At 45.6% G+C, this 16,373-nt stretch overlaps 1 protein-coding gene across 2 annotated transcripts in view; it reads right to left on the bottom strand.

Moving 5' to 3' along the window:
• Nucleotides 1-16,373, bottom strand: part of FAM177A1 (family with sequence similarity 177 member A1) — a 39,808-nt gene continuing 23,435 nt past the window's right edge. For both annotated transcript variants that reach the window (XM_068114975.2, XM_068114976.2), the window contains exons 4-5: nucleotides 15,007-15,104; nucleotides 1-860 (exon numbers count right to left, since the gene is read on the bottom strand). In XM_068114975.2, coding sequence (XP_067971076.1) covers nucleotides 675-860; nucleotides 15,007-15,104 — 284 coding nt within the window. In that variant the 3' untranslated portion in view covers nucleotides 1-674. The remainder of the gene's footprint in view (nucleotides 861-15,006; nucleotides 15,105-16,373) is intronic.

Consider the following 16,373-nt stretch of genomic DNA (forward strand, 5'->3'; position numbering starts at 1 on the left):
TTCTTTGAAGGTTCTTTTTTTTTATTGGAAATACAGCTTGTATGGTATATTACAGTCATTTTAACGTTAATTTCACTTTACTGTACAATATACATGCTCAATTCAATATTGCAAAAAAAAACAACCATATACCAACAACTTTACTATAATGAAAACTGTAAAGATATAATAAGCCATTTATGGCTGTAAAACAAATCACGGATGGCCACAAAATAAAAATGATAGTTGTGTAATGCAATCGAGTAATAGCAGGCAATGTTTTGGATTTTAGTTTTTTAACCATAAATACTGCAAAACAAATGGCAAGCAAACCAGAAAACGAGTTTTTACATTTGTTCGACACACCATGATAGGAATGTGTGCACGGGTGATTGTAGTTCAACGGTACAGCAGCTACCGGGGACCAAGCAGGAGGAAGAAAGAAAGAAACAAACCTTGCCAACATACTTTTTTTTTTTTAATGTCGAGCAATTATACACGGCATTCGTGGAACCGAGTGCAGCAATTCATGGAGAGCGATACACTGCCACTGCGCGGATGAGGTATAAACAGTCTTAAAATGCACTACATCTACATTCATGGATAAAAGCGAGGCAAATATTGGTCCTGTGGAGAATGCCAAACATAAGGCACCCCGAAGAGCATGCTACAGCACTTGTGGCCGTAATGTGATGTCAAACCACGGTAAGGGCAACTGGTTCCTCCTTGCTTGGCAGAATCACTTCGATTCGAGAAGGCTCTGCCTGGTACGATTGGCCACTGGCAACCGGCTGCTCTGTTGTGGTGTCAACTTGCTGCCTCTCAGCATGCCGGCGCTCAGCTTCTCGTGACATTTTGTTTTCCAATTCGTCGGCCTCCTCCTGGCACCATAGAGGGGTTGGGCACGGGGGGGAAAAAACCCCAACAGTAGCGTAAGCACGTTCTTTTTGTTAATCATCACTAATTATTACCTCCACCAACGAAGGTGGATGGAGGTTATGTTTTCACCCTTGTCTGTTTGTTTATTTGTTTGTGAACAAGATATCGAAAAAGTTGTGGATGGATTCGGACGAAATTTGGCACCGAGGTAGTGTATGTGACAACGACGAAATGATTAGATTTTGGTGAAGATCCAGATTCGGATCTGGCTACTATAATTGTTAAGTGATTCTTCACCATTGCGAGATAGGGCCAAAAACGATACAAAGCAGGATATCTCAAAAAGTTGTGGATGGATTTGGACGAAACTTGGTGGACCAGTTGGGTGTGTGACAAGGACTAATCAATTTAATTTTGGTGAAGATCTGAATATGGATTCGTATACGAGAATTATTAAATTCTTAAGTGATTCTTCACCATTGAGAGATCGGGCGAAAAGCGATATTTAACATGATATTTAAAAAAATTACTGACGAGTTATGACTAAACTTGGTGGACGAGTTGGTTAGGTGACAAAAAGAAGCCGATTAAATTTTGGTTCATGTCCTGATCCAGATCCGACCTATCAGTGGGATACAATACATAAACTGTTCAGCCTAGCGGAGGTTTGCACTCTACAAAGTGCCGTTCTAGTATCAAATAGTCCCTTCACTGGTTGAACTCTAACGGACATGTTATTACAAACCAAAAGTTTAACATGAACAATTAGAGAGTTCATATTACACCGGCTTCCGGTCCGGTCTGGAGAGGACGCTGGCGTCGCTTGCTCGCCGCTTCTCCGACTGGGCCATTGCCTTTAGCTTGCTTCTCTGGTGGTCGTTGTGGATTTTTGGCCATTGGGTCTGCCCTCTCCATGGTCCCGGCTCTGCTCCTAGCTTCGCCTGCCCGACTCCCTCGTTGTTTCCTCGGGCCCGCTCCCGTGGGTTGTGGCCATTGTCTGCAGCGGTGGTGGTGGCGGTGTGCCGCCCTGATCTTGATTAGCGGCGGCGGTCGTTTGCCGCTGCATTTGCCGCTTTGCCTCCTCAACCTTGGTCTCGTATTCGTCTCTTCGCTCCTGTCTGCCCTCTGCTCGGTCCCGGCTCTGCTCCTCACCTGCCCGGCTCCTTCGCTGTTTCCTCGGGCCCGCTCCCGTGGATTGTGACCATTGTTTCGCCTCTTCAATCTTGCCTGGCATGGCTCTGCGGTACTCCGCTGCAAGGCTTCTTCTGCTTAATACCCGCTCCACCCCATCATGCATCTCTGCAATCAAATCCAATGGACTCCTGCGACGACCCAGGTACATTCACCGTGGCTCCGGTCGTAAGTTTGTTCATTTACAATCAGGTCACTCCATCCCCGTCCTCTGGTCGGCTCAGCGCACTCCCACTCATCGTCCCAGCACACCTGGTCACAGCAACGCACACAATCGCACCTCCTGTCTGCGAACCCTGGCCAAATCACCTGAGTTCGTCCCCGCCATACAAAACAACATCAAACTCACCCTGTTCAATACCCGGTCCCTCAACAACAAATCCCTCATCCTCAACGACTACATCCTGGAAAATAAACTGGACTTTCTCTGTCTCACTGAAACTTGACAACAACCTCTGGACTACTTCGCACTCAACCTCACCACACCCAATGGATATTCCCACATCAATAAACCACGCTCGGAGGGCCGAGGTGGTGGAATTGCCGTTATTCACCGACAAGACATCAGGACCAGCCTCATCTCCATCACATCTGCTCCATCATTTGAACACCTGGCTTTTAAACTCTCTGGTCACACTCAGTCAGTCATGGCTGTTGTCTACCGCCCTCCCAAACCACACCCATCATTCCTCTCTGACTTCTCCTACTTTCTATGTCTGACTTTTCTATGTAGGAGAACAACCCAGCTATGTTCCCTCTCCCCCTCAATCCTCCTCCTTGGTGATTTCAATATCCACATGGATTCCACTGACTCCACAATAACCACTGACTTCACTGATTTACTCACCTGCTTTAACCTCACTCAACATGTCAACTTTCCTACCCATAACCGTGGTCACATTTTGGACCTTGTCTGCTCTACTGGATTAATCTTGCACCATCTCTCTGGCTCCGACCTCACCCTCTCTGACCACTTAGCCATCACTATGACCATCAACATCCCCGCCCCAACACAAAGGCATTATCGCACGATCAACTTCCGTAAGCTAAACGCTCTTTCACCTACCTCATTCTCATCCACCCTCTCTGAAAAAATGTCCACTTCTCCCTTCGTTGACCTCCACAACCCTTCTGATCTCACTGACTACTACAACCACACTCTCTCCTCCTGCCTTGACCAACTTGTGCCAATAAAAACCAAAACAGTTTCTTTCACCCATTCTGCTCCCTGGTTTGCCCCTGAATTCCGCCTGATGAAAACTCGTGCTCGCCAACTTGAAAGACTCCGCAATAAAACAGGTCTCACAATTCACTCCCAAGCCCACAAGGACCACCTACAACACTACAAAGATGCCCTCTCCCGTGCCCGCTCCGCCTACTACTCTCAAATTATCCACTCTGGCTCCGGAAACCCAAAAGCACTCTTCTCTACAATAAACAAACTCCTCAGCCCCCTGAACACCACCACCCAGTCATTCACAGTAGACAACTGCATCTCCTTCCTTTCATTTTTCCAACGCAAAGTTGAAAACATCTACAACAGCTTGACCACCGCCGCACCCGCTCCCCCTCAAACCACCTGCCCCCCTTATCCTGCCAGCCCCTGTCACAATTCTCCCCAATCTCCCCTACTGACCTCTCTGATCTCATAGGAATGAAAACTGCCACCTGCACTTTTGACCCCATCCCCTCCAGCTTTGTCAGGGCCTCCCTTCCTGCTCTCTCTCCACTTATCATTGCAACAATAAACTCCTCCCTGTCTACAGGCATCGTCCCACCATCCCTCAAAATTGCTGCTGTTACCCCCATTCTGAAAAAACCTGGACTAAACCCTGACACCCTAAACAACTTCAGACCCATCTCCAACCTACCCTTTCTGTCGAAAGTTTTGGAACGCGCTGTAGCCGCTCAACTCAAACATCACCTCTCTGCCAATAACCTGTATGAAACATTCCAATCCGGATTCCGCTCCAACCACAGTACTGAAACTGCTCTCCTCAAAATCACCAACGACCTTCTCCTCTCCTCTGATGCTGGCAACCTCAACATTCTCATCCTCCTCGACCTCAGCGCCGCCTTTGACACCATCGATCACACCATCCTCCTCACCCGACTTGAATCCACCTTTAATGTTACTGGCACTGCCCTCTCTTGGATTAAATCGTACCTCTCTGACAGACGCCAGTTCATCTCCATCAATAATTGCAAATCCCCCACTGCTCCCCTCCCCCAAGGTGTCCCCCAAGGTTCAGTTCTTGGCCCCCTCCTCTTCATCCTGTACCAGTCCCCCCTTGGTCACTTAATCCGCCGTCATGGTCTCCAATTCCACTGCTTCGCCGATGACATCCAGCTTTTCATCTCCACCGCCACCCACTCTATCCTGACAAACTGCATCACTGAAATAAAATCCTGGCTTCAAATTAACTTCCTCAAACTTAACTATGATAAATCTGAAATAATCATCATTGGCCCAAAAACGCTCATAAAATCCACCAAGAACTTTGCCCTCAACATCGACGGTATCCCAGTGTCCACCTCCCCTCACATCCGGAATCTTGGCATCATCTTTGACCAAACCCTCTCCTTCGACAAATACACTAAACAGATCACAAAGTCAGCCTTCTTTCACCTGAAAAACATCGCCCGTCTCCGTCCATCCATCTCCTCCATGGCTGCAGAAACCCTCATCCACGCCTTCATCACCTCCCGTCTCGACTACTGCAATAGCCTCCTCTATGGTTCACCCTCAACAATCACCAATAAACTCCAATACATTCAGAACTCCGCTGCCCGTCTACTCACCCATTCCCGGGCCCGTGACCACATCACCCCCGTCCTTTACAAGCTTCACTGGCTCCCCATCTCCCAGAGAATCCAGTACAAAATCCTCCTCTTGACCTACAAAGCCCTCCATAACCTGGCCCCATCCTACCTGGCTGACCTCCTCTCCAGACACACTCCCAACCGCAACCTCCGCTCTGCTGGTACCAACCTCCTGACCCCCCCCCCCCCCCATCCGGACCAAATTCAGATCCTGGGGGGACAGGGCCTTCTCCATCGCTGCTCCCACCCTCTGGAACTCACTACCTCACACCATCAGAGACTCCTCCTCACTCACCACATTCAAAACATCACTCAAGACCCACCTGTTCAACACTGCATTCAACATTTAACCCACAGCATTTAAAGCCATGATTATCTCTTCTCCTTCTCCCTCCTTTTTGCTATGGGTATTTCCCTATTGATTCTTGTTTTTTGCAATTGTTTTTATGTTTTGTTATGTATTATGTTTTGCACTCTGTCAAAGCGTCTTTGGGCTCCCTGAAAAGCGCTATATAAAATAAATGCATTATTATTATTATTATAACACCTTAACACATGCAGTCTTGACAAACAGAACATGGGGCTTTATTGAAATCAGTTAATTGGTAAGAGAGGAAGAATAAATTTTGAAGTTACCCGCTCTGAGAAAATTCTCCTGCAAGATGACAAATTCTACAAATTTGATTTGAAATTTATGATTCCCAAATGCTTCTCTGCAAATAAGTCACAAACTAGAAAAAAAACCAAGCACAAGTTACACGTCAGCAATAAGTGTTAGCAAATTTGATTGGTCAAGACGGCATGAAATTTTGCCCAAGTACTGCTAAACTTTGTTCTGTTTTGCCAAGTGTCACTCTATGAGTGATTTTTCATTTTCTTGTTTGTTAGTCCGGGCGACATCTCGGCCATCATTTGAGCAAGGAAGCTGAAATTTCGTTTTTTGGAAGTGCAAACATGACTATTTTTGTTCTAGAGTGTTGAATTATATAATTCAAATTAAATTTTTAAAAGTTTTAAAGGATGTAGAAAAAAACAAGTACAGATACATTCAAAGTACACCGCCCACATGACAAATAAATAAATAACATCCTCCAGCGCGCGGCATTGCCCGGCGATACCGCCGTGCAACACATAGAGATGGTATTGGGAGGGAGAGGTGTACAATAATTGATTGATTAATTGCGTAATTAAAATCAATAAATAGTAATCGTAAAATAATTTATTAATCAATTGGCTAATAGCATACCTCAACCACTAGTGTTTCATTCAAAGCTGTAGCTTTTGAAAATTAAATAAGTCATTAATCGAAACAAATAATTATTTGAGCAATGAATAAATAAATAAATAATTCATTAATTAATCAATAAATCAAAAATGCCCTTCATAGCCAAATCACTCAGTCATGTCCGAATATCAGTTTCCTAGCTCAAAAGGTGCCTAAGATATTGCTCAGATAATAAAGAAAATAAATAAGTGATTAATAATGAAAATAAATCAATAATAATGGTAAAATAAATAAATTATTAATCAATTGGCTAATGGAATACCTAATCCACCACGTTTCATCCAAACGTGCAACTTAAAAATAAACTGTCATTAATTGAATAATTAAATAATTAATCGATTAATTGATTCATCAATAAATCAAAAATACCCTTTAAAGCCAAATCACTTGGACATTGTCATGTCCAAATATCAGCTTCCTCGTTCAAAAGGTTCCTGAGATATTGCCCAGATGAGAAAGGAAATAAGTACCAGTACTTAAATAATTAATCAATTAGTTGATCAATCAAAAAGCAAAAAATGTTGTTTTTTCCAAAGCACGTGCACACTATTGTGCCGAAATTTCAGCTTACTTGCTCAAAGGATGGCCGAGATGTCGCCCGGACTAACAAACAAGAAAATGAAAAATCACTCATAGAGTGACACTTGGCAAAACAGAACAAAGCAGAATGGTACTCAGTAGAGCATCATTTTGACCTCAAAAATAGTTGAATTCAGTTAGCCGATATGAAAATCCTATTCAAATTTCACGTCACTAGGATGAAAATTGAGGACTTTAGTAATTTGAAAAGGTTGTTGATCTTTGGCTAATATTGATCTCAAAAATAGTTGGTGGTTGAATTAGCTTAGGTGGTTGTTGAATTTTAGTAAATTAGCTTAGTTGAATTAGGTGGTTGGCTTAGCTTACATGTAAATAAAATAAAAATTCAAGTGAATCGGATGGAAATTGAGGATTTGTCATCACCGGGCCAAAATGAATAGCCCTGCTTAGTAAAGTATGAAAAAAAAAAGATTCAAGATTTTTTTCATTTCATTCGAGCACATCTTGGAGTGACGATATCCAAATTAAATTTACAAAACTGATTCACTACTTAGCATCATGAAAAACCACGGCAGCTACAAAGGTGATGTTGCATTGCAAGGTTTACCATATTCGGGGATTGTAAAGTCACATGGCTACTCTCGAGTGGAAACTCCACACTTACAGTCACGTGAAAAAGTAAGTACACCCCGTGTAAAGTTTTGACTTTTTCAACATATTGCAACATACAGCTATTTGATCTTCATTTCAACAATATTGATAGATAAAGGTGATATAATATAACAAATATCATGAAACATTTACATTTTGTAGTCCATTGTATAATTTAAATAAACATAAATGCAAATTTCACATGTTACCCAGGGAGCAAGAGTGGTCAACCAGACACGGTCTGCTATAAAAGGTTTTTGTATTTGGTTGGATTCCTTAGACCCCCAGCAACAACTTCCAGGTGGACAACCTTTCCAACAGGCTACTGTAACTGTGCAATTCAAGATGGCGTCCAAGATGGTCGCCATATTTTTTAATCTCCATATTGTTGTCAATTGTTATCTTATTTTCATGTGTAATACTTTGTTTCTCTGGTTTTCAAGGTCAGGGAATCTATTTATGATGGTTTCAGAGTGATATGATGTGTTTTATGCCATTTGTCTCATAAAAATCATGTGGGCAGAAATGTCCAAAACTGTGTGATCTGTAGTGGTGTGGCCATTGTGTAGTGTGCATGTAGTCTAGCATATCAGAAATTTGCATGTAGTGTAGCATATCAATAGCTTGCATGTAGGCCTACTCTAGTTGCTAGTATGCATAACATGGTGGTGGTTTTGCTGTTGCAGGTGATTGCATGAGAGGTACGATGATGACCCAGGCAGAGAAACGGGTGGTGGAAGGAAGCTCGTCACTGAAAAAGGAACCCAAGAGGAGACGCCAGGACACTAACATCGACTACACAAAGTGCATAATATGTCAAGGACTTGGTGCAAAGGGACTTTCTAATATTACAACAACAGACAAACTAGTTTTGGCCATGAAGGCTCGACAAGATGAGACATTTGAGAGACTCAAATATGATTTGGCTACTGGTACATGGCTGACAGACAAAATGCCCAAATGGCACAGTAAATGTAGAAACTGGTACACGAATGAAAAGAGTTACAAACTTGCTGAAAAGAAGAACATTGGAAGCAGTGATGCTGAAGACTTGAACCAGCCTGGGTGCAGTACCTCTTCCCAGCATTCAAGGTTAACCAAAATTCAAGGTTAATGCCACTGGTGGAGACGTCGATGTCGTCAACTTTATTGGCAAACACGAGTGCAGTAAAGTACCCCCATCATTATTCAATGAAGATGGAACCATGAGGGCTGCAGGTACAAAGGCTAGTCTCGTGAAAACACTGAAGGAGGAGACTCAAGTGACCAGTGCTGATATTCTGCCACAAGGAGACTGGAAGACGACAGTAGTGGTTGATGCAATGCATGCCATACGCCATTGGTCCTTCAAGAAAAATGAGACATTTGGAAACATTGCTGATCGCTACAAGGAGCAGCTGCTGAAAGATGTGCCTGCTGGCACAGAGATCATACATTTCTGCTGCGACCGATACAGTGAACAAAGCCTCCAGGCAAGCAAAGCAAAGGTGTTTGAGGTCAGTGAGCAGTACAAAGCCCCTGACCCACAGGAATTCTTCTCTGTGTCAGCTAACAAAGCAGCCCTTCTGAGTTTCTTGTGTGAGACATGGAGCAAGAGTGAACAGCTAAATCCAGCACTGGGCTCAACTCGCCTTTACTTAGGTGGAGGCTTCAATGAAGAAACCAAGAGCATGCTGGTCACTGAGGGGTCAGCCACCGACATCACTGCCTTGGAGTCTACACAGCAGGAGGCTGATACCAGAGTAATGCTTCATGCTATTTATAGTGTCCAGAATGAAGGTGTTGATAGGGTGGTCATTCATGGCAATGACACAGATATAATCATCATTTGTATCTACTATGCTGCCAGCATTCTGGAAGATCTTCCTGAACTGTGGGTAAGAACTGCTGCAGAGACATATCTGCCCATACACCAAATGGCTATGTCACTAGGACCTTCGAAATGTCGTGCACTTCCCTTCATCCACAGCCTGAGTGGAAGGGATACGACCAGCTACCCATTCTTCACTGGCAAAAATACCTGGTTGAACCGTAGCTATACCACAGACATAACTGAGCTCGAACACTTTGGTGAGCAAGGTCAGAAACGCAACCAGATCACATCAGACCTCATCAACCAGTCCTGTCAACTCAATCAGCCTGGCCACAGACAATGACAAAGGCTGTTGCATGTGGCTGCACCAAAGGCTGCAACAGGAACTGTTCCTGTGCCAGGAAGAACGTGGCCTGTTACATTGTATGTCGTTGCCAGGGATCAGCCACCAAGTGCAGCCGAGTGAAATACATTGCAGCATTTGACAGCAGTGACAGCAGTGACTCAAACAGTGACAATTAACTGTATACCATCAGCTGTTCACATGGACGCTTGTATTGCAGCATTATATTGAGTGGTAGACCTGTTCATAGGATGCAACATTGTGGCGTGTATCACCGACATGAATTTTACAAATATTTGCCTCTGCCATTTGGCTTGCATTCCAAACTGTGAAGCACATGCAGTAGTTCATTTCTCATGTAATCTGTTCTTAGTAACTGGTACCTTTCTGTACCATTATTGTTCTTACAACAACAGTAAACTACAGTGTATTGTTATTGTAGATTTTCTGTGTCATGGTCGCCTTAAAATAATATATTAACATGCAATAAATATTAGGCCTAGTACATGGTATAAAACACATCATATCACTCTGAAACCATCATAAATAGATTCCCTGACCTTGAAAACCAGAGAAACAAAGTATTACACATGAAAATAAGATAACAATTGAAGACAATATGGAGATTTAAAAATATGGTGACCATCTTGGACGCCATCTTGAATTGCACAGTTACAGTAGCCTGTTGGAAAGGTTGTCCACCTGGAAGTTGTTGCTGGGGGTCTAAGGAATCCAACCATATACAAGAACCTTTTATAGCAGACCGTGTCTGTTTTCACAAAAAAATGGGGGGTTTGCCCCCTGGGCATGTGGAAAAAGTAAGTACACCCCATGAAATATTTTTTTACTTTTTAACATATGTGGACATATCAATATTTGATCTTCATTTAAACAGTATGTATCGATAAAGGTGATCTAATTGAACAAAAAAACAATGAAAAATTGACTTTGCAATAATTTATTCAACAAAAAATTGTTGCACAGCATGCACAATTGCATGCACAGCTCGTTTCAAATCCCCCCACAACATCTCGATGGGATTTAAATCCGGGCTTTGACTCGGCCATTCCAGAACCCTCCATTTCTTTCTTTTCAGCCATTCCTTGGTGGATTTACTGGTATGTTTAGGGTCATTGTCATGTTGCAAGGTCCACCTTCAGTTGAGCTTCAACTCTCCGACAGATGGCCTCACATTATCCTCAAGCACCCCCTGGTACAATGAAGAATTCATAGTGGATTATACAGGGTCCGTCAGGGAGGTGTGACGATTTTCAGAAAACTCGTACAGTTATTTTTAGTCGAATTTCAATTTTTTTTAAAGACTACATTAGACTACAAAGACTACATAACAAAGACATTTAAAAAATGTAATTCATGTTTGAAAAATGACATCGAAATGGCGGCCGTTCTTGTCCAAGCATTCTTGCAGACGCGCCGAAAAGTTGTCCATAGACCTTTCAACCATGGCAAGTGGAATAGCTCGAATTTCTCTGGTGATGGCATCTGAAAGGGTCTCAAGAGTGCGTGGTTTTTCAATGAAAACCTTAGCTTTCAGGTAACCCCATAAAAAATAGTCACAGGGTGAAAGATCGGGCGATCGAGGAGGATCGTCACAGGGGGATCGCGCGAGCGTGCCGTACCGCTGACCGACGAGGGCTGGCCTCCACAGCTTGTCGAACCCTTTCGATGTTTTCCGGGGTCCTAACGGTTCGATCACCTCCCCGAGCTGCTCCCGGCCTCACAGATCCAGTTGTCCTGAAGTTTTTTACCCACTTCAATATTGTGTTTCGAGACGGAACGGCGCCACATCGACCAACATTGAAGTGAGTACGAAATCTGCGCTGCGTAAGCACCACCGAACTACCCGTTTGAATAAACGTCTCAACAACAAAGATGCGATGTTCAATCGTCCACAGCTCCATGGCTACTGAAATGGTGCCTAACAACGAGTAACCAACAGCCATCACGCATGCGCTAGACCCCCCACTTGCATTGTTATACCCAATTCAAACATGAATTACATTTTAAAAATGTCTGTTACAGTGTATTAAATGGCATTGAAGGAGTCCGGGCTCCAGTATGATATGGACAAAAGGATGGCAAGGCACAAACTCGTCCGAGAAGATATTTATTCGTAAAACCAACTCGGGAACTCTGTAAAGCCCGTTTATCGGGCTGCATTATAAAGCACAACCCGAAACCGAAACCGAAAGCCACGCCTCTCAAGCGAGGCGTGCTTCGGTGGTCACGTGACCAGCCACTCTGACGCCGCGGATCCCCGCCGGTGACGTCACCGGCTGGAGCAAGGAGATTCTGATGCTGGTCTTGCTTGGGGGACCCATGGGTCGCTACACGCCCCCCCAGAATGGACTTGGTCCAGGGAGGTCAACCTGAGGGGGGGGTCTGGATGACCCGACCGAAACGACCCCTGGCCAGTCACGGGGGGGGGGGGGGGGTGGGGGGTCCGGTGTGGTGGCGGGTGGTCGGACGGGGGGTGCTGGCAGGGGGGGTCCGGTGTGGTGGCGGGTGGTCGGACGAGGGGTGCAGGACGGGGGGGTGGCCGAGGGGCCGGGCAAGTCCTCGGGGGAGGCTGCCGAGGTTCCTCGCGGGCCTCTCGAGGTTGCAGTTCGCGGGTGCAGTGCCGAGAAGGCTCGAGCGGTGCACGCGAAATGCGGGTGAGCCAACCGAGGGGCTGGTCAAGGCCTCGGGGGAGGCTGCCGAGGTTCCTTGCGGGCCTCCCGAGGATGCGGGGCTGGTCAAGGCCTCGGGGGATGCAGTGGACGGGGGGCGGCCGAGGGCCGGGCAAGTCCTCGGGAGAGGCTGCCGAGGTTCCTCGCGGGCCTCCCGAGGTTGCAGTTCGCGGGTGCAGTGCCGAGAAGGCTCGAGCGGTGCACGCGAAAAGCGGGTGAGCCAACCGAGGGGCTGGTCAAGGCCTTGGGGGAGGCTGCCGAGGTCCCTCGCGGGCCTCCCGAGGATGCGGGGCTGGTCAAGGCCTCGGGGGATGCAGTGGACGGGGGGCGGCCAAGGGCCGGGCAAGTCCTCGGGGGAGGCTGCCGAGGTTCCTCGTGGGCCTCCCGAGGTTGCAGTTCGCGGGTGCAGTGACGAGAAGGCTCGAGCGGTGCACGTGAAAAGCGGGTGAGCCAACCGAGGGGCTGGTCAAGGCCTTGGGGGAGGCTGCCGAGGTCCCTCGCGGGCCTCCCGAGGATGCGGGGCTGGTCAAGGCCTCGGGGGATGCAGTGGACGGGGGGTGGCCGAGGGCCGGGCAAGTCCTCGGGGGAGGCTGCCGAGGTTCCCCGCGGGCCTCCCGAGGTTGCAGTTCGCGGGTGCAGTGCCGAGAAGGCTCGAGCGGTGCACGCAAAAAACGGGTGGGCCAACCGAGGGGCTGGTCCAGGCCTCGGGGGAGGCTGCCGAGGTTCCTCGCGGGCCTCCCGAGGATGCAGGGTCGGAGAGGTAGTTGCGGTTGTAGTTGTACGTGCGCGAGGGTGACGAAGCGGCCGTGCCGCGAACGTCAGTGCGCGCGAAGGTGACGAAGCAGCCGTTCCGCCAACGTCAGTGCACGCGAAGGTGACGAAGCAGCCGTGCCTTCGGAGGGTCTTGGAATAGGTTAGCCCCTCCGGTCGTAGAGGAGGAGCCGAGCGCGGTGCGCGAACCTCATAGTCATGGCCGTCGTCGTTACCGAAACTCCGGCATGTCGAAGCCGCATTCGAAACTGCGCCCGAAGCCGTGCGGGAGAAGCCGGCGTCACCAGCCGAGGTTGCTTCCCTGGCTAGGGCGTGCTTGCCGTGTCCATTCGCAGCCCCCGCATCCGTGCGGGGGCAGTCGGGGTTGCGTGTTCAAATCACGTCGGGGTCACCAGTGAAGGAGTCCGGGCTCCAGCATGATACGGACAAAAGGATGGCAAGGCACAAACTCGTCCGAGAAGATATTTATTCGTAAAACCAACTCGGGAACTCTGTAAAGCCCGTTTATCGGGCTGCATTATAAAGCACAACCCGAAACCGAAACCGAAACCCACGCCTCTCAAGCGAGGCGTGCTTCGGTGGTCACGTGATCAACAGGTTTAGCTGATTATACCCGCACGCGCAGCGCGCTTCGGTGGTCACGTGACCAGCCACTCTGACGCCGCGGATCCCCGCCGGTGACGTCACCGGCTGGAGCAAGGAGATTCTGATGCTGGTCTTGCTTGGGGGACCCATGGGTCGCTACAGCATTATATATGTAGTCTTTTAAAAAAAAAAAATTTGAAATTCGACTAAAAATAACTGTGTACGAGTTTTCTGAAAATCGTCACACCTCCCAGCCGGACCCTGTATGATGGTGAGCTGCCCAGGCCCTGATGCAGCAAAGCTGCCCCAAACCATAATATTTCCACCACCATGCTTTACAGTTGCTATCAGGTTCTTGTGGTCAAATGCTGTCTTTGGTTTTCGCCAAACATGTCTTCTGGTACTGTGGCCAAATAGCTCTACCTTTGACTCATCTGTCCAGAGCACATTGCTCCAGAAGTGCTGGTCTTTGCCGCGGTGTTCATTGGCAAACTTTAGTCTTGCCCTGATGTTCTTTCTGGACAGCAAAGGTTTCCTCCTGGCACACCTCCCATGTAGATCAAATTTGTGCAGCCTCTTTCTATTGGTAGACTCGTGCACTTTGACATCAACAGTGGCAAGAGCTACCTGTAGGTCCGGTGATGACATTCTGGGGTTCTTAGAGACTTCTTTCAGCATCTTGCGGTCTGCTCTCGGGCTGAACTTGCTGGGGCGGCCTGGCCTGAACAAGTTGGTAGTTGTTTGGAATCTTCTCCACTTGAAGATGATCTTCCGGACAGTCGAATGATTGATTTCAAATTGTTTGGAGATATTTTTAAATCCCTTCCCAGACTCGTCGGCATCTATAACCTTCTTTCTGAAGGCCTCAGAGAGCTCTTTCGTTTGATCTAGGCATGGTGATGCCGCACACTTCAACAACAAAGAGCAAACCAAACTAAATGTCTGAGGTTTAAATAAGACAGGTTCCTCCAAGATCCTCGCTAACGATGTTCTAATCATTTGCACCTGAGCTGGTGCACCTGATTCTAATTTCAGGTATTTGAAGTAGTGATAAATGTAGGGGTGTACTTACTTTTTACACATGCGAAATTTGCATTTATGTTTATTTAAATCATACAATGGACTACAAAATTTAAATGTTTCATGATATTTGTTATATTATATCACCTTTATCTATCAATATTGTTGAAATGAAGATCAAATAGCTGTATGTTGAAATATGTTGAAAAAGTCAAAACCTTACATGGGGTGTACTTACTTTTTCACGTGACTGTACATGAACAGAACAGAGTTTCTTGCAAGTGAGAATCAGAGCAGAATGCAAACATCACGGAAGAGAACATGGTACATTTAAGCTTCGCTGCATAGTCACAGCAACATGGAGGCCATAAACGAAAACTGTATGTGTTTGCAAGACCTTTTTACACTCAAAATGTGCACGCCAGCACTACCTCACCTCTTCCTTGCTCCGATAATACTCGTCGAGGGCATACTGGTACTTGGCACTGGTGACGCCAAAGAAGTTTGCCAACCTCTCCCCTACGAAGTCACAAACTAGAAAAAAACAAACAAGTTACCACATCAGCAATAATTGTCTCACAACCTAATGATATAGTCCATGGGCTGGATAGACCCCCCCCCCCAAGATTCCTCACCCACTGGTATATTTTTGTCCATTAGGGTCTCCTTGATGAAAAAAAAGATGTTAACAAGGAAAATGTAGGGATGGACTTTATGTTATCCCCCTATTTTCATAGGTACCCCCGAGACGACATTTTGCGATTTTTGAATATTTAATTTAAGGGGGTATGGTTACTTTTTTGGCTCGTATGTCAGTATCAACAATCTGATCATTACAATTTATATATCATTTAAAGGGTAATTGAATTACCTCTCCAATGCTGTATTAATATTTCAGCTACCACACTACTCATACATCTACAACCGTTCAAAGTGAATATATATCGACAAGTCTCATAAAACATCGAAAATATCCCTCGTATACCAAAACATATTTTTACTTTTTTTTTTCAAACAGGTACACGCTATTAATGAGTATTTATAAGATGGAAACACATACAAGAAGATAATCAAAACATATTTTGACTTTCAGATTATTATAAGCCCCAGGAAAATGTGAAAAACCAAGATGGCCGCCAAATCGTCATACGAAAATCTGTAAATTCTCATATTTTTCCTCTCAGATGAGATACATACATGAATGAAAGTTCCTTTTGTATGTTTTCAGACCCAAGGAGTCCATTTCCACCAATGTATTTAGAAAATAAGTACAACTTATCAAGATGGCAGCCATGTCCAATTGAAAATTGCTAAACATTGGTGATAATTGATAATAATAATATGCAGTACTAAAATAACAAATACAAAACTATGTTTCGTAACCTTTCGTAACCATGATTACTACCAAATATGATCAAAATCCATTCACCATGTTCACATTTGCAGACTGCAGAGCGGTCGCAAGGAAATCTCTCGGACGCCGCGTAACCCTAACCCACGGTGTTCTCGACTTTCGTCCGGGGGATACAATATTTAATCACCCACGGAAATCAAAACAAAATACAAAGTGAGTGATATGGAAGTTTTACAACCCTGTCGACACCTTAATGGATCATATTATGGTTAAAAACATGTCGACTATGCACAATAACAACTAAAAATTGGTAAAACCAAGGCAGGTCAACTACCGAACGGCAAATAACAAAATACAAAGACTTCTTTCATTATGGTAATACTGAATTAAATGACCAGGTAATTAATGTGGACAGTAACATGGTAAATCACATCTGCAGAAACATAATA

Source organism: Myxine glutinosa, chromosome 5, assembly GCF_964187855.1.
Source record: "Myxine glutinosa chromosome 5, kmMyxGlut1.1, whole genome shotgun sequence".
Classification (NCBI taxonomy): Eukaryota; Metazoa; Chordata; class Myxini; order Myxiniformes; family Myxinidae; genus Myxine; species Myxine glutinosa.